The sequence below is a fragment of the Oncorhynchus nerka genome, linkage group LG19 (assembly GCF_034236695.1).
Source record: "Oncorhynchus nerka isolate Pitt River linkage group LG19, Oner_Uvic_2.0, whole genome shotgun sequence".
In the NCBI taxonomy this organism is placed as follows: Eukaryota; Metazoa; Chordata; class Actinopteri; order Salmoniformes; family Salmonidae; genus Oncorhynchus; species Oncorhynchus nerka.
In genome coordinates, this window is record NC_088414.1 from 29627909 (window position 1) to 29647038 (window position 19130).

Consider the following 19130-nt stretch of genomic DNA (forward strand, 5'->3'; position numbering starts at 1 on the left):
TTTTTACTAGATTACTTGTAGTTTTTCATGTTGTCTGTCTGTAATTTTTTTGTAATGACTTGGTGCAGCCTATCTTGGCCAGGGCGCTCTTGAAAAATAGATTTTAATCTCAATGAGCCTTTCCTGGTTAAATAAAGGTTAAATAAAGTTATATCATACATACACTGACTGAACAACACACACAAACACACACCTATTCTCGTTATTCCAATTCCCATTATAGGAGAAGTGCTCTCAGTGACATTCAGTGGTGCAGAAAGAAGATCTAACTCAATATACTCCCACAACATCACTACTTCCCCATCCTGAGCAGTCTGATCAAAAAGGCAGAACACAAGAAAAAAAAAGAAGACCTCCACACACAATATCACATTAATCGGCAGATACATACAACACAGTGAAAATCATTACTGCTCTAGCCATGTCGGAAAAGCACTTCATGTCCATTCTATTACAGTCAATAAGGGTGGAAAGAGTCACTGTGCAACTGGCTGCATTTTCATATTAAAGGCGTTGGCGGAAAAAGAGCATAACAAAAAAACAGAGTTACTAATTAGAAGCGCTTAGCTGTAGCACTGGTAGATCGGTCCTGCCTGTGTGTGTGCCTGAGAGGCTCCTCTCAGACAGCTGCCGCACATAGGAAACACACAGACAGGATGTACCTCACAGACCAAGGTGGAGGGCCGCACAGCTGGGTCAGGATCAGAAACACTACTAACATTACTAACAGAGCTCAGAGAACCAGATATAGCTTTGTATATGGCCAAGTTATCATTTATTTTTACTTTTTAAAAATTGAACCTTTATTTAACTAGGCAAGTCAGTTAAGAACAAATTCTTATTTACAATGATGGCCTACCCCGGCCAAACCCAGACGACGCTGGGCAAATTGTTCACCGCCCTATGGGACACCCAATCACGGCCAGTTGTGATACAGCCTGGAATCGAACCAGGGTCTGTAGTGACGCCTCTAGCACTGAGATGAAGTGCCTTAGATTGCTGCACCACTCAGGAGCCCGTTACTCATTATGTATTTATTATTACTTCTATTACATGTTTTACTTTCTATTATTTCTCTGTTTTCTTTCTCTCTGCATTGTTGGGAAGGGCCTGTAAGTAAGCATTTCACTGTTAGTCTACACCTGTTGTTTACGAAGCATGTGACCATTTTTAAAATTTGATTTGAGATCCCAGGGTACTAGCATATGCGTCTGTTCACTACATTATCATACCTTACAAAGCCACTTGCCATTGATTTCAACTAAATCAATGTGCTTGTGTTACAGTCTCCTTCTCACACTCCATTAAAGTGACACTCGTGGCGAGGTGATACTCTGATGGTTGAACTATACTGAACAAAAATATAAATACAACATGTGAAGCATTGGCCCCATGTTTCATAACTTGAAATAAAAGATCCCAGAAATGTTCCATACGCACAAAAAGCTTATTTCTCTAAAATGTTGTGCACACATTTGTTTATATCCCGGTTAGTGAGCATTTCTCCTTTGCCAAGATAATCCATCCACCTGACAGGTTTAGCGTATCAAGAAGCTGGTTAAACATCAGGATCATTACACAGGTGCACCTTCTGCTGGGGACAATAAAAGGCCACTCTAAAATGTGCAGTTGTGGAGTTGTGCAGTTGTGGAGTTGGCATTCTGACTGCAGGAATGTCCACCAGAGATGTTGCCAGAAAATGTCATGTTAATTTCTCTAACATAAGCCGCCTCCAACATTGTTTTAGAAAATTTGGCAGTACGTCCAACCGGCCTCACAACCGCACAACACGTGTAAACACCCCAGCCCAGGACCTCCACTTCCAGCTTCTTCACCTGCGGGATCATCTGAGACCAGGATGCTTGTCGTCCCACAGACGGCAGACAGTGTGTATGGTGTTGTGTGGGCGGGCGGTTTGCTGATGTGAAAGTTGTGAACAGAGTGCCCCATGGTGGCGGTGGGGCAATTCCCGCCAATATCCAGCAACTTCGCATCAGTCATTAAAGAGGAGTGGGACAACATTCCACAGCCCACAATCAACAGCCTGATCAACTCTATGCGAAGGAGATGTGTCACGCTGCATGAAGCAAATGGTGGTCACACCAGATACTGACTGGTTTTCTGATCCACACCCCTACCTTTTTTTAAAAAGTATCTGTGACCAACTTATCCATATCTGTATTCCCAGTCATGTGAAATCCATAGATTAGAGCCTAATGTATTCATTTCAATTGACTGATTTCCTTATATGAACTGTAACTCAGTAAAATCTTTGAAATTGTTGCATGTTGCGTTTATATTTTTGTTCAGTGTTTAAAGCATGATGCAAGACTCACGCAAACACAGCCTACACACGGAAAGGAGCAAAATCAGCTTGTATCACCAGGCACAGTTAGCATATTGGCCTGTACCACCAGGCACAGTTAGCATATTGGCCTGTACCACCAGGCACAGTTAGCATATTGGCTTGTACCACCAGGCACAGTTAGCATATTGGCTTGTACCACCAGGCACAGTTAGCATATTGGCTTGTATCACCAGGCACAGTTAGCATATTGGCTTGTATCATCAGGCACAGTTAGCATATTGGCTTGTATCACCAGGCACAGAGGCTAGCCCTGGTAGAGACTAGAGACAGAGCAGCACGTGGTGTAGAGGCTAGCGCTGGTAGAGACTAGAGACAGAGCAGCACGTGGTGTAGAGGCTAGCGCTGGTAGAGACTAGCGCTGGTAGAGACTAGAGACAGAGCAGCACGTGGTGTAGAAGCCAGCGCTGCTAGAGACTAGAGACAGAGCAACAGGCGGTGTAGAGGCCAGCGCTGCTAGAGACTAGAGACAGAGCAACAGGCGGTGTAGAGGCCAGCGCTGCTAGAGACTAGAGAAAGAGCAACAGGCGGTGTAGAGGCCAGCGCTGCTAGAGAATAGAGACAGAGCAATAGGCGGTGTAGAGGCCAGTGCTGCTAGAGATTAGAGACAGAGCAACAGGCGGTGTAGAGGCCAGCGCTGCTAGAGACTAGAGACAGAGCAACAGGCGGTGTAGAGGCCAGTGCTGCTAGAGACTAGAGACAGAGCAACAGGCAGTGCAACAGGCGGTGTAGAGGCCAGCGCTGCTAGAGACTAGAGAAAGAGCAACAGGCGGTGTAGAGGCCAGCGCTGCTAGAGACTAGAGACAGAGCAACAGGCGGTGTAGAGGCCAGCGCTGCTAGAGACTAGAGACAGAGCAACAGGCGGTGTAGAGGCCAGCGCTGCTAGAGACTAGAGACAGAGCAACAGGCGGTGTAGAGGCCAGCGCTGCTAGAGAATAGAGACAGAGCAATAGGCGGTGTAGAGGCCAGTGCTGCTAGAGATTAAAGACAGAGCAACAGGCGGTGTAGAGGCCAGCGCTGCTAGAGGCTAGAGACAGAGCAACAGGCGGTGTAGAGGCCAGCGCTGGTAGAGACTAGAGACAGAGCAACAGGCGGTGTAGAGGCCAGCGCTGCTAGAGACTAGAGACAGAGCAACAGGCGGTGTAGAGGCCAGCGCTGCTAGAGACTAGAGACAGAGCAACAGGCGGTGTAGAGGCCAGCGCTGCTAGAGACTAGAGAAAGAGCAACAGGCGGTGTAGAGGCCAGCGCTGCTAGAGACTAGAGACAGAGCAACAGGCGGTGTAGAGGCCAGCGCTGCTAGAGACTAGAGACAGAGCAACAGGCGGTGTAGAGGCCAGCGCTGCTAGAGACTAGAGACAGAGCAACAGGCGGTGTAGAGGCCAGCGCTGCTAGAGACTAGAGACAGAGCAACAGGCGGTGTAGAGGCCAGCGCTGCTAGAGACTAGAGACAGAGCAACAGGAGGGCCGGACTGGAGCAAGGTGTCTGACTGCCTAGAATGTGGAAGACAGCAACTGTAACCACTGCCCTCTCAGTCATCAATGTCATGCAGAAAATGGTATGCAAGAGGACATATGCTGTTGCAGTTGGTGTTGTTTCAGACTTTTACAGCAAAGTATAAGTTAAATTAAACCAATGTCTTTAATAGTCACTGTGCATGGGGTGGCCAGATCTGAGATTCATGATGAAAGAATGTGTGGTAATACATAGAGCCTATCTGGGTGAGTGTGTGTGTGAGAGAGAGAGAGAGTGTGTGTGGGCGGTGCAGCCCAGGGGCACCAAGATTCATTTCGAAGCACAATAGCGGGGATAGTGAGGAAGTGAGGGAGGCCAGTGTCTCTTCCTCTCTGAGCAGACAGGGTAGGGGTACCATTTCAGACTACTATAAATGCTAGTGTGGGCAGTGTTTCTGCCTCGGCCTCAGAGCCAGCTGCACGTATGGAAGAGGAACCACAGTGTGCAGTTCAGCTCCACATAATAGCAGCAGTGATGGAGTGAGGGTCAGTTCCTCTCTCGTTCCGGTCACACACACACACACACACACACACACACACACACACACACACACACACACACACACACACACACACACACACACACACACACACACACACACACACACACACAGTCATGGGCTGAATCACACACAGTGCCGTTGCAGAGGGACAGCTGTTCTTCCTGCCACTGTGGGCAGTGTGCCAGATTCAGACAGACAGACACATTCACTCTGACTAACTCTTGCACGCATGCCATGTACTCCCATATAACCTCACAATATAGTTCTTTGAGCATGCACATTACCAATACCTTAGTCAAAATGTTCATAGGCTTTCTCACAGTGGTGATGGATGGACATAGTAATGTAAGATGGAGAGAAAGAGATGTATCATCCCTCTTTAAGCTGGTAGTATTCAGTAAAATAGGAAGTCAGGGTTAGATGCAGAAAACGCAGACGATGCCATAGAAAGAGCCTTTTCTAAGCCAACTTCCTCTTTCTGGCTGCATTTACTGAAATAGGAGGTAATACCAGATTTAAACATGCTCACTTCATGACATATTATACATTTACAGTCCCAGTCAAAAGTTTGGACACACCTACTAATTCCAGGGTTTTTCTTTATTTTTACTATTTTCTACATTCTAGAATAATAGTCAAGACATCAAAACTATGAAATAACACATATGGAATCATGTAGTAACCAAAAAAAGTGTTAAACAAATAGATTTTATATTTGAGATTATTCAAAGTAGCCACCCTTTGCACACTCTTGGCATTCTCTCAACCAGCTTCATGAGGAATGCTTCTCCAACAGTCTTGAAGGAGTTACCACATATGCTGAGCACTTGTTGGCTGCTTTTCCTTCACTCTACGGTCCAACTCATCCCAAACCATCTCAATTGGGAAGAGGTTGGGTGATTGTGGAGGCCAGGTCATCTTATACAGCACATGATCACTATCCTTGGTCAAATAGCCCTTACACAGCTTGGAGGTGTGTTTTGTGTCATTGTCCTGTTGAAAAACAAATGATAGTCCCATTAAGCGCAAACCAGATGGGATGGCGTATCGCTGCAGAATGCTGTGGTAGCCATACTAGTTAAGTGTGCCTTGAATTCGAAATGAATCACAGACAGTGCCACCAGCAAAGCACCCCCACATCATCACACCTCCTCCTCCATGCTTCACAGTGGGAACCACACATGCAGAGATCATCTGTTCACCTACTTTACATTTCACAAAAAAAACAGCAGTTGGAAAAAAAACTCAAATGTGGACTCATCAGACCAAAGGACAGATTTCCACCAGTCTAATGTCCATTTCTTGTGTTTCTTGGCCCAAGCAAGTCTCTTCTTCTTATTGGTGTCCTTTAGCAGTGGCTTACTTGCAACAATTCGACCATGAAGTGCCTGATTCACACAGTCTCCTCTGAACAGTTGATGTTGAGATGTGTCTGTTACTTAAACTCTGTGAAGCATTTATTTGGGCTGCAATCTAAGGTGCAGCTAACTCTAATGATCTTATCCTCTGCAGCAGAGGTAACTCTGGGTCTTCCTTTCCTGTGGTGTCCTCAGGAGAGCCAATTTCATCATAGTGCTTGATGGCTTTCGTGACTGCACTTGAAGAAACTTTCAAAGTTCTTGAAATTTTCCAGATTGACAGACCATGTCTTAAGGTAATGATGGACTGTCATTTCTCTTTGCTTATTTGAGCTGTTCTTGCCATAATATGGACTTGGTCTTTTACCAAATAGGGCTATTTTCTGTATACCACCACTACCTTGTCACAACACAATTAATTGGCTCAAACGCATTAAGGAAATACATTCCACACAATAACTTTTAACAAGGCACACCTGTTAATTTAAATGCATTCCAGGTGACTTCCTCATGATGCTGGTTGAGAGAATTACATTTACATTACATTTACATTTAAGTCATTTAGCAGACGCTCTTATCCAGAGCGACTTACAAATTGGTGCATTCACCTTATGACATCCAGTGGAACAGCCACTTTACAATAGTGTATCTAAATCTTTTAGGGGGGGTGAGAAGGATTACTTTATCCTATCCTAGGTATTCCTTAAAGAGGTGGGGTTTCAGGTGTCTCCGGAAGGTGGTGATTGACTCCGCTGTCCTGGCGTCGTGAGGGAGTTTGTTCCACCATTGGGGGGCCAGAGCAGCGAACAGTTTTGACTGGGCTGAGCGGGAACTGTACTTCCTCAGTGGTAGGGAGGCGAGCAGGCCAGAGGTGGATGAACGCAGTGCCCTTGTTTGGGTGTAGGGCCTGATCAGAGCCTGGAGGTACTGAGGTGCCGTTCCCCTCACAGCTCCGTAGGCAAGCACCATGGTCTTGTAGCGGATGCGAGCTTCAACTGGAAGCCAGTGGAGAGAGCGGAGGAGCGGGGTGACGTGAGAGAACTTGGGAAGGTTGAACACCAGACGGGCTGCGGCGTTCTGGATGAGTTGTAGGGGTTTAATGGCACAGGCAGGGAGCCCAGCCAACAGCGAGTTGCAGTAATCCAGACGGGAGATGACAAGTGCCTGGATTAGGACCTGCGCCGCTTCCTGTGTGAGGCAGGGTCGTACTCTGCGGATGTTGTAGAGCATGAACCTACAGGAACGGGCCACCGCCTTGATGTTATTTGAGAATGACAGGGTGTTGTCCAGGATCACGCCAAGGTTCTTAGCGCTCTGGGAGGAGGACACAATGGAGTTGTCAACCGTGATGGCGAGATCATGGAACGGGCAGTCCTTCCCCGGGAGGAAGAGCAGCTCCGTCTTGCCGAGGTTCAGCTTGAGGTGGTGATCCGTCATACACATTGATATGTCTGCCAGACATGCAGAGATGCGATTCGCCACCTGGTCATCAGAAGGGGGAAAGGAGAAGATTAATTGTGTGTCGTCTGCATAGCAATGATAGGAGAGACCATGTGAGGTTCTGACAGAGCCAAGTGACTTGGTGTATAGCGAGAATAGGAGAGGGCCTAGAACAGAGCCCTGGGGGACGCCAGTGGTGCGTGGTGAGGAGACAGATTCTCGCCACGCCACCTGGTAGGAGCGACCTGTCAGGTAGGACGCAATCCAGCGTGGGCCGCGCCGGAGATGCCCAACTCCCGGAGAGGGTGGAGAGGAGGATCTGATGGTTCACAGTATCGAAGGCAGCCGATAGGTCTAGAAGGATGAGAGAAGAGGAGAGAGAGTTAGCTTTAGCAGTGCGGAGCGCCTCCGTGATACAGAGAAGAGCAGTCTCAGTTGAATGACTAGTCTTGAAACCTGACTGATTTGGATCAAGAAGGTCATTCTGAGAGAGATAGCGGGAGAGCTGGCCAAGGACAGCACGTTCAAGAGTTTTGGAGAGAAAAGAAAGAAGGGATACTGGTCTGTAGTTGTTGACATCGGAGGGATCGAGTGTAGGTTTTTTCAGAAGGGTGCAACTCTCGCTCTCTTGAAGACGGAAGGGACGTAGCCAGCGGTCAGGGATGAGTTGATGAGCGAGGTGAGGTAAGGGAGAAGGTCTCCGGAAATGGTCTGGAGAAGAGAGGAGGGGATAGGGTCAAGCGGGCAGGTTGTTGGGCGGCCGGCCGTCACAAGACGCGAGATTTCATCTGGAGAGAGAGGGGAGAAAGAGGTCAGAGCACAGGGTAGGGCAGTGTGAGCAGAACCAGCGGTGTCGTTTGACTTAGCAAACGAGGATCGGATGTCGTCGACCTTCTTTTCAAAATGGTTGACGAAGTCATCTGCAGAGAGGAGGAGGGGGGAGGGGAGGAGGATTCAGGAGGGAGGAGAAGGTGGCAAAGAGCTTCCTAGGGTTAGAGGCAGATGCTTGGAATTTAGAGTGGTAGAAAGTGGCTTTAGCAGCAGAGACAGAAGAGGAAAATGTAGAGAGGAGGGAGTGAAAGGATGCCAGGTCCGCAGGGAGGCGAGTTTTCCTCCATTTCCGCTCGGCTGCCCGGAGCCCTGTTCTGTGAGCTCGCAATGAGTCGTCGAGCCACGGAGCGGGAGGGGAGGACCGAGCCGGCCTGGAGGATAGGGGACATAGAGAGTCAAAGGATGCAGAAAGGGAGGAGAGGAGGGTTGAGGAGGCAGAATCAGGAGATAGGTTGGAGAAGGTTTGAGCAGAGGGAAGAGATGATAGGATGGAAGAGGAGAGAATAGCGGGGAGAGAGAGCGAAGGTTGGGACGGCGCGATACCATCCGAGTAGGGGCAGTGTGGGAAGTGTTGGATGAGAGCGAGAGGAAAAGGATACAAGGTAGTGGTCGGAGACTTGGAGGGGAGTTGCAATGAGGTTAGTGGAAGAACAGCATCTAGTAAAGATGAGGTCGAGCGTATTGCCTGCCTTGTGAGTAGGGGGAAGGTGAGAGGGTGAGGTCAAAAGAGGAGAGGAGTGGAAAGAAGGAGGCAGAGAGGAATGAGTCAAAGGTAGACGTGGGGAGGTTAAAGTCGCCCAGAACTGTGAGAGGTGAGCCGTCCTCAGGAAAGGAGCTTATCAAGGCATCAAGCTCATTGATGAACTCTCCGAGGGAACCTGGAGGGCGATAAATGATAAAATGAGCTTGAAATCTTACTTGACACATGGAATTCAAAAATGATGGGTAATGACCACTTGATGAGGACAGTGCCACCACCCGCTGACCAGAAGCTCTCGGGGTGTACGTGGGCGGACGAAGAGAGCAGTAGGCTAGCAGTGTTATCTGTGGTGATCCATGTTTCCGTCAGTGCCAAGAAGTTGAGGACTGGAGGAGGCATAGGTGAGGAACTCTGCCTTGTTTTGGCAGTTCCAGAGGCTACCGGAGACCTGGAACTCCACGTAATCAAGCTCAGTGTGGCGTTTGTATGGTCTGTGCAGGGAGGAGAGAACAGGGATGACAGACACATAGTTGACTACAGAAGAGGAACGCTGCTGGAATGACAAGTGGATACGTCTCGAATGCTTAGTAGCAGAATCTTATTGACTAAAATGATTAAAATGATACAGTACTGCTGAAGTAGGCTAGCTGGCAGTGGCTGCGTTGTTGACTTTGTAGGCTAGCTGGCAGTGGCTGCGTTGTTGACACTACACTAATCAAGTCGTTCCGTTGAGTGTGATAGTTTCTACAGTGCTGCTATTCGGGGGCTAGCTGGCTAGCTAGCAGTGTTGATTACGTTACGTTGCGTTAAAAGAACGACAATAGCTGGCTAGCTAACCTAGAAAATCGCTCTAGACTACACAATTATCTTTGATACAAAGACGGCTATGTAGCTAGCTATGTAGCTAGCTACGATCAAACAAATCAAACCGTTGTACTGTAATGAAATGAAATGAAAATGTGATACTACCTGTGGAGCGAAGCGGAATGCGACCGGGTTGTTGAGTGCGGAAGTTCTATTCGGTAGACGTTGGCTAGCTGTTGGCTAGCTAGCAGTGTCTCCTACTTTAAGGACGACAAATAGCTGGCTAGCTAACCTCGGTAAATTAAGATAATCACTCTAAAACTACACGCTCTAAACTACACAATTATCTTGGATACGAAGACAGCAAAGACAACTATGTAGCTAGCTAACACTACACTAATCAAGTCGTTCAGTTGAGTGTAATAGTTTCTACAGTGCTGCTATTCGGTAGACGGTGGACGTTTGCTAGCTGGCTAGCTGCTGGGCAGATAGCAGTGTAGACTACGTTAGGACGACGAAATACGATAATTACGCAATTATCTTTGATACAATGACGGCTATGTAGCTAGCTAAGAAGAAATTGCTAAGATTAGACAAATCAAACCGTTGTACTATAATGAAATGTAATGAAATGTAATGAAAAGTTATACTACCTGCGGACCGAAGTGCGGATGCGACCGCTCGCTCCAACCCGGAAGTTAACGGATGACAAGAATGACAAGAGTGTGCAAAGCTGTCATCAAGGCCAAGGGTGGCTACCTTGAATAATCTAAAATAATCTCACTTTTTTTGGTTACTACATGATTCCATATGTGTTATTATATAGTTTTGATGTCTTCACTATTATTCTACAATGTAGAGAATAGTAATAATAAAGAAAAACCCTGGAATGAGAAGGTGTGTCCAAACCTTTGACTGGTACTGTATATGTTCCAATAAGCATGTTAAAACACACAGTCTGTTTTATCAATGATCAGAATAACTGAAAAATACTTTGGTTTCTTTTTCATACACGAGTGAACACACAAACATGCACTTATGTACACAAACACACCAGCCCATTCTCTTATTTATTAATTATTAACCCTTATTTTATCAAGTAAATTGACTGAGAACATGTTCTCATTTACAGAAACAACCTGGGGAATAGTTACAGGGGAGAGGAGGGGGTTGAATGAGCCAATTGGAAGCTGGAGAGGATTAGGTGACCACGATGGTATGAGGGCCTCTTATGGAACACGACAAGAGGTGCCGAATTCTGCAGGTACCATATTACGTTTGGACCTGGCGAAATGTGGAAGCTATACCATCCACTAGGGGCAATGTGAGTGCCTATTACATTCGAGTAGTCTGGGGGCTCGCTAGAGTGTTGTGGATGAGGATGATGGATGCACAATTAAAGCTTCCTACAAGGTCTTTGCAGACGCTAGATCCGGAGTGTTGCAATGTTGTTTTTCATCACTGCTCTTTGTAATACATTCTGGCATTCAACATACTTTTTTACTACCTGATAATTGAGTCACGCCGTATCATTCCATCCGCAGCCTAGAGGGCAGTGTTGTTGCTTGGTTCCTAGATCTGATCTATAGGCTATAGAGTACCACAGTATAATACTCATAAAACCTAGCGGTCAAACAGACACTTGGTTCCAATCATTTTTCCACCATCATTTTTTTCCCATATGGGATGTTAGTAAGACTTCAAATAAGCGCTGTATGTCTTATTTGATCGAATAGACGTTTTGTTGAGCTTAGGTTGTTACAAGTACACTGATAAGTAGGACACATGACATCCTGACAACTTTGAGAAAAAACACTTTATTTCGGAGTTGTGCCTGTTGTTCACACTTGTATCTGCCCTCTCATTGGCTAGAATGGACCCACCTGATCTTGCCTCCTCCCGACTGCCTTCTAGTCTGAGTAGAGGTCTCTTTAGCTAATATTCCACTTGCCACTCCTTGTCACTGCCAAAGAGTCTTTGGCACATGATATGGACTACAGGGAGTGGATCAACTAAAGAGACGGGTACCCAGGCTAACTTTCATTGTTAAAGCAGCCACTTGAGTATCTGGTCAATATAATGGATCATTTGTGGTGCAGTCTTGGTGGGGGACATGTTTACTGTTTCCTTGTTTCAGTCTAGCCTAAAGGTGGGCTAGACCTGCACACACCAATCGACAGTAGTGAGAGACACCCAGTTCACTATGTCCCCCACTGGAGGACACACAGGCAGACAGCAGGCAGACAGCAGGCAGACAGCAGGCAACACACTCTGTAAGGTGACATTAAATAGACTTAGCAAAATTACATTGGAAATGTGAAAGGTGCCCCAAAAAATTATCCAACTTCCTTTGTGCGTCCAATGTGACGCATATTTTAAAATCACCAGGGTAGGAAGGTAGAAGGGTGGGAAGTGATACAAAAAGCATGTGTGGATGGCAGGGAGGGTCATATCTGTACACTCCCACATGCTGCAGTGACTCAGCCTGGTGACCTGCCAGAAGCCAGGGAGAAGAACTGCTCTCCCCGTTGCTATCATGCTATCACATGTCAATCACCACTCCTTAAATCAACATCTGATCTCTGAGACTTGATGATGTGATACTGTACTGAGCACAAGAGGTTGGTGGCACCTTATTGGGGAGGACGGGCTCGTGGTAATGGCTGGAGTGGAATAGGTGGAATGGTATCAAATACATCAAACACATGGTTTCCATGTGTTTGATGCCATTCCATTCGCTCCATTCCAGCCATTATTATGAGCCGTCCTCCCCTCAGCAGCCTCCACTGGTACTGAGTGAGCTGACCAAAGCTCTGGGAGGGGTGATGAGTTCATAAACGAACAAAAAGTCCTGAAGCTTTCCACCTTCCCCTCTGCCACTTTGACAGCGAACCTCTTTTCCGAGGCAATCTATTGAGTAAAGGAGCTATGTGACTTTGGAGACCAATAAACCAGACGGACGTCTGCTAACTATATGAAATAAAAAAAAACTGAGATAAAATGCAGGACAAAATGAGAGAGTGCGCCAGAACCAATCACTTAGCATTCTCTGGACCTGGCACAGGCCCTACTCAGCGGGCAGCAGAAGAAAGGAGGGGTGAAGTGATGCGAGGGAGAAGTAGCATTAGGATTACTTTATTTCCTGAAACCAATTTTGTGCGCAATAATACACCCACTGGCTGTTTTTAGTCTTTTCAACCAGTTTTGTGTTTCTAATGACACAGTAGTCGTGCAGTGTCAGTCCAAATGTAACAGACAGAGCTGGGATCAATAACTGGCCCTGGGATTGGCTGCCGGGCATAGTGAGAATACGAGGTTAGTTGGCTAAACCTAAATCAATTATCCTTAATGGTCAATTTAGGCCCCATTGTACTGTAAGCACCAATCACTGTGATTTGGAGGACTGAGGTTGTGTAGCTGGTGGCAGTACTGTGATTCAGCATAAAAATACTAGTATGCAATGAGGAAAATTGTGGGAAACCCGATGTTGCTCTCAAGTCTAGTGATAGTATTTAAGAGGGCGAGAGAATAATTTCATTACACTTCTATACTTAATAAAATATACTCCTATTAAACACAAGTACTTTGTTTTTCATCTAACATGTATGCTTGGAATCCTTGTTAAAGTTTCACACTTCTCTGCAGTTCTACTGAGGGTTTTAGAAATCATGCCAGAAGTACAGAAATATATACTCTTAATGGCCTTTGGTTTGATCTATCACAGTAATCTGGCCTGTTCCCCATTTCAACAGATCATTTGAATCCCACATGTGCGTAGGTAACCATGAGCCAAAAACAGAAACAGGTCAGGGGAGTCGGATATTTTCAACGGCAGGTTGCATCGTCATTGACGGCATAGCTGTTTTATAACACAGGAACCAGCTTGAATATTCAACAGACACCGTAACATACAGTAGAATAAATCAGCGAGTCCATAAGGGATCTCTAAGCCTAGACAGCCACTGAAACCTGACATAGAGAACCAGTTTATCACGTGAGAGAGCGGATATGGCCGTGGGGTGGATACCTACCCTGGTCATTGATCACATTTAACGACTGCCTGTGGTGAGCTTTTAAGCTGATTTTCACAGAGCCTGAAGGAAATACATTTATACACTACATTTAATGAATGTACCCTACTGTAGGCTACAGCAAATTACAATTTATAATGATCTGCAAATACTTTTGTTGTTGCTGTTTTCCCCCTCAAAATGATTTGCTGATAAGAAGGGGCTTAAAAATGCATCAGATTTAAGCTTGATGAAGGCATGTGAGATGGAGGTCAGGAGTTAAACAGAGATTTGTGGTTGGCAGGCTGAAGGCTGCCAGGTCTCTCTCTGGTAGTCCAGTTAGCCGTGATGGGAGGGGGAGAGCAGAGCAGGGATATGATGACGACACCCATCCTCTGACGGTTAAAAGGTCAGGATGCATGTGACATCACTTCCTGCTGCACAGGACGAAGCCTAGAAGGGAGTAGGGGTCAGAGATGGCACAAAAAGAAAAGTGTCCAGGAAACATGGCTTCCCTAAAGTGGGTGTACAGTCACCACGGCCACATCCGGACAGCACACACCAGCAGCCCTGTAGTCTTGTCCTGGGCTTTACATGTACACCAAACAGGATGGAGACCCCACTGCGCTGAGCACTCATGGCCTCCAAACCACTAAGGTCCCAGCAGAGCTGGTGAAAGATAGACAACACTAGAAAACATGAGCCCAACACAGACATACTGTAGTACCTGTAGAGGGGAAGTCTGCTGGAGTACCAAGGCAAAGTCCCGCTATAAAGACTGGATCAACACAGGTGACACAGAGAGCAAAGATACTCAGTATAGTGACTGAGATCTGAGATCATTAGCAGCCACTCACTGCTAGCAATGTTTTATCAGCGTAGTTAGACAGTGCATCAAACACCAATGTTGAGGCTTAATGATGTAGCGAGGTAGTGCGTTCCTGGTTGGGCTTCTGAGGCAGTGAGACTGCTCTGCTTTCTGGTTTCATGAGAGGATCTGTTGACTGTGGAGTGGGACCGCTGAACGGTCACGATAAACGCACCCAATCTTCAGAAAGTCCTGGAGAACACTCTAATCCCTTGGCTGCATGTCTTTGGTAATCCCTCTTGGCTTAATCCTTTGCTAGAGGAGGAAATACATTGCAGTTTGTAGGTTATTGTGATTTACTGTAATATGAACTGCATACAATGAAGTGGAGAATGCATATTGATCTATTAAACTCTCCGTCATATAATGGTTTCACGTGAAAACATTAACCCATTTTCTACAAAGTTTCAAAACTAACATCCCGCCCTCTACCTTTTGTTTGAATGAAAGGCCAGCATGCAGATCTAAATAGATATTGAATTTGGTTAAAGGAAGGGACAGATGCGACAGAAATAGGTTCACATGACCTTTAGGGTGAGGAAACCTTTCACGCCAGAACGTTGATACATTCAACAAAGGCACTTCCGTGTTTGACACAGAAACCACCAGACGTGCTGGTTAGTAGTCTGTGAGGGGTGGAGAAATTAACATTGCAGCTCTACACAGAAGTGAGATGAGCAGGAACCTGTGGTCACCATGGTCCCCTGTTGCATAGTTTAAACTAGCGATCTCAAGCCCCTCTCTTGGGGTGGGCAGTTAGAAACAGAACATCACATACAAATATAAGATCTTAATCGGATCATCCTGTTGCAGGAGAACTTCCCTGCAATGTAGGAAATGTTAAACTTGTGATATATTTCAGCTTGAAAAAGTCTTCTTGAAGTTCGTGATTTCCACTTTGAAAATTCAGATTTGATTTTCCCTTAAGAAAAATGGATCAACCCCTACAAAAATGTCCATTAATTGTAATCCACATAATAATTCAAATGTCCTGTTGCTGCAGGATTATTTTCTTGCTGTAGCGCACTGTCTCAAAGTAAGATCCTACATCTGTACAGCACTAGACTGGTTAGAGTTTCCCTTCATCAATCTGACTCATAACTTAAAGATGTACAGTATGCCTCTAAGTCAATCCACAGAACATGGGAGTATAATGATTTGCCTGCAGGGCAGCCTCCTCTGCAGCCCTTTATGTGGTTGTAATGAACAAGGCAACAAAACCACTGGATTTCCAGTTTTAAGCTGACAATCAATTTATAATGCATGAGACTGAAAATAAGGAGACTGGATTGATAAAATATTTAGCATGTGTTATCGTGTTGTTAAAAGAGACGACCTACATTTATGGGTAATTGTTGTGGGTGCGTGCAGATTTTGAGATTGTTGATTGCTTGCTTACAATCTGCCATTGGTTCACTAAAAACACCAGGGAACTATCTCTATGAGGGGCGCAGGAGGGTGCATGGCTATACAGTGGATGTACCTGCTTGAACTATAGATCACAAAAAAAATACTCTGAGTGTTCTCGATGAACACATACAGATCCCTTGATCCTGTTTGGAACTACAGTAATGCTCACATTTCAGACAATTCTATCCTGTTCTCAGACTGTACCAAACATTTGACTGACACAGCATGTCAGGTGACTATAGGCTGGGGGATTCATAATCCTTGGATGGAAACTAAGTGGCTGGGCTTGGTACCAGCAGGGAGATGGATGCTGCTGCTCTGTCCTTGAACAAGTCAAACCTGATTTGCTGCAGAATAAATGTATATTATCCAGAAAATATATCAGAGTGAATTACTGTGGTTAAAGGCATCTAGTAGATGCAATTCATAGTGCAATTCATAGATGGAGGCTTAATTTCAGTATGCATGTCCAAAATGTTATCATGTTTCACATGTCATCATGGTCTAGGTCTAGGCCTACAATACTGTATTTATACCACCGGTTACAGGTGTATTATTCCTTTTGTGGACATACAGGGAATTGTCATCTCCAATATTCAGTCAATAAGCGGAATGGCTATTTACATTCACTTTTACAGAGGCACAGAGAGAGAGAAAGAGTCGAGATAAAAATAAAGAACGAGAGAGACTGAGACAGATATTACTTCCTCACTCACCAATCAGCTCTGCAGCATTCTGCGCTGTGTGGTGGCGCGCCGGGAAGCTGAGCTGAGCTGCATCACTGCACCTGCTCTCAAGACTGCATATCATCTGGAGACAGGAGTTGCATGATAAATAGCGAGACAGCAAGCAACGTTGAGACCCCTAAACGTAACCCTTACCTTAACCATTTTAAATGTTAACTTCAATGGGTAGGGATGTACCAAGGATTCCAGATAGCAAAGACCGTAGAAGAATGCCTTATCTCATCTTCGTATTAACGCCAAACGGGTTTCCGATATCGTGTGATTGACGTCAATTTGGTCATAGACAAGGGAAAAGAGAAAGGGGATGTCAGGAACCGAAGCAATTCATTTGCAAACAACCTATTATCGCCGGTGAGTAAATATAAACATAAAATAAAATCAATGGTCTGTAATGAAAAGGATGTTTAGATTAGGCCTAACTAGATGATGAAATTACGCATATTTTAGCAATAGGCTGGCCTTGTCACCTAGGGAACTCTCACGTGTACTGTACAAGTATCAATCAATGTGTTTGTCGCGGGGTCTGGAAAAGTCTGGCCCAACCCAAATGATGACAGAAATAATGAATGAGTTGCCAAGATCTGGTATCAATGTAGCCTAGGCAGCCGATAGTATTGGCTAGATTTGCACAATCGTCTAGGAACGATGTGCATTCCCGGTAATACACTGGTGTCCACTATTCAGGCTGAAAAGGCATAATTTCCCGCCTTAACTAGCTATAATTACATTTACATTACATTTTAGTCATTTAGCAGACGCTCTTATGTGCCTTGCTCAAGGGCACATCGACAGATGTTTCACTGATTCGAATTGGTTCTGGGAGCAAGCCTTCAGTTACTGGCCCAACGGCTAGGCTATCCCCCTCCCTTGACTGAACGCGGTGTGCAACATCCTAAATTGTCCGAAAATCCGAAAATGGTGGTGAAAAATTGTGTTTTATAAAGAGACATATATTGAGAGACACATAAGTGCACATATTTTCCCCGTTTCTTTTGCGGCGGCTCCTCATTTGAAGATCTTGCCTTTTCAGCCTGAATGGAGGATGCTTTATTTACGAGCCGGTACATTTGACAGACAAGAGAGAGAAGGTGAGAGACAGACAGACAGACAGACAGAAAAAGAGAGAGAGATCTTATTCTGTTGGCAGGCTGGCCAGCATTGTTAGGTTTATGACTATTGTATTCAGGGCGTCATGCACCGCAATAATTTGAGGGGGGCACAAAGTACGAGGATGGCTGGGGGGTGGTCCAGAGTAAATTCTGAAACAGATTTTTCCTGCAACCTAGAGCCATAGTCATTATGCATAATTCTATGTAAAACAACAACAACAACATGTTTATTTTTCTGCATATTGAAGCATACCTCTTGAGACGTCTAATATCCTGTTTATTATTATATATATTTTTTAACTAAACATGCTTCTCTACATGTTCTGACTGTATTCTTAAATTGTCTTTGGACAGGAAGGCCCCCTCCTCCAGCCCACAGGGTTCTATTGATTGTCTGTAGGGTGGATGTGGTGGGCCATATGACTTGCTTGGCAGCTATTTTTGGAAAGGAAAAAAATTATAATGCAAGTATTCAGAGGTGAAACGCTACTGAAAACGCTACGGTTTGCTTTGCAACCGTTGAATGAAATCTGAGGTATCAGGAAGCATAATAGCAGTGTCAAGCCAAGATGGGTGTCAAAACCATACTTAAAAATGACCGTTGTTTTGTCGCTGTGTACAGGTGTCCAGTGGAAGAGACCAAAGAGAAGCAAGCAGGTGCTGAGGGGTGGGAGCTGATGGATGACAGATCAGAGAGGCCAACACACACGCAAATCCTCCCCAACCCAGAGGACAGAGAGCTGGACCAAACCACAACTGGACCAAACCACGACTGGACCACACCACGACTGGACCACACCACGACTGGACCACACCACAACTGGACCAAACCACGACTGGACCACACCACGACTGGACCACACCACGACTGGACCACACCACGACTGGACCACACCACAACTGGACCACACCACAACTGGACCCCACCACGACTGGACCCCACCACGACTGGACCACACTACGACTGGACCACACCACGACTGGACCACACCACGACTGGACCACACCACAACTGGACCACACCACGACTGGACCACACCATAACTGGACCACACCACAACTGGACCACACCACAACTGGACCACACCACGACTGGACCACACCACAACTGGACCACACCACGACTGGACCACACCACGACTGAGGCACACCAGAATAGTAGTCATCTGCAAAGCCAAAGCTGGAGGACGTCCTAAAGGAACTTGGAATGGGTGTACGTTTTCCAGACCTAAAACATATTATTGTATCTGATACAATCATCTAATAGTCCTTTGCATTTTGTTATTGAATGTGGATGAAGACCACGTGTAGTCCTCTTACTCATCAGGCTTGACACAGTGAGGAGAGATAGTTGGAGTCGGAGTCTGAGGCACCATGCAGTCTGACGACCTCTTCCTACGCAAGTTTTGCCGGCAGAGGCCACGACCCCCTCTGACAACGGTCAACTTTGACTCTAAGCGGGAGGGTGGGGTGA

The 19130-nt window shown here is 45.9% G+C and overlaps 1 protein-coding gene across 1 annotated transcript in view; it reads left to right on the forward strand.

Moving 5' to 3' along the window:
• The window catches only part of LOC115146936 (signal-induced proliferation-associated 1-like protein 2), a 49423-nt gene that overhangs the window by 7224 nt on the left and 23069 nt on the right, over positions 1 to 19130 (forward strand). Inside the window, 1 exon segment of the mRNA XM_065004853.1 lies at positions 18279 to 19129. Coding sequence (XP_064860925.1) covers positions 19031 to 19129 — 99 coding nt within the window. The 5' untranslated portion in view covers positions 18279 to 19030.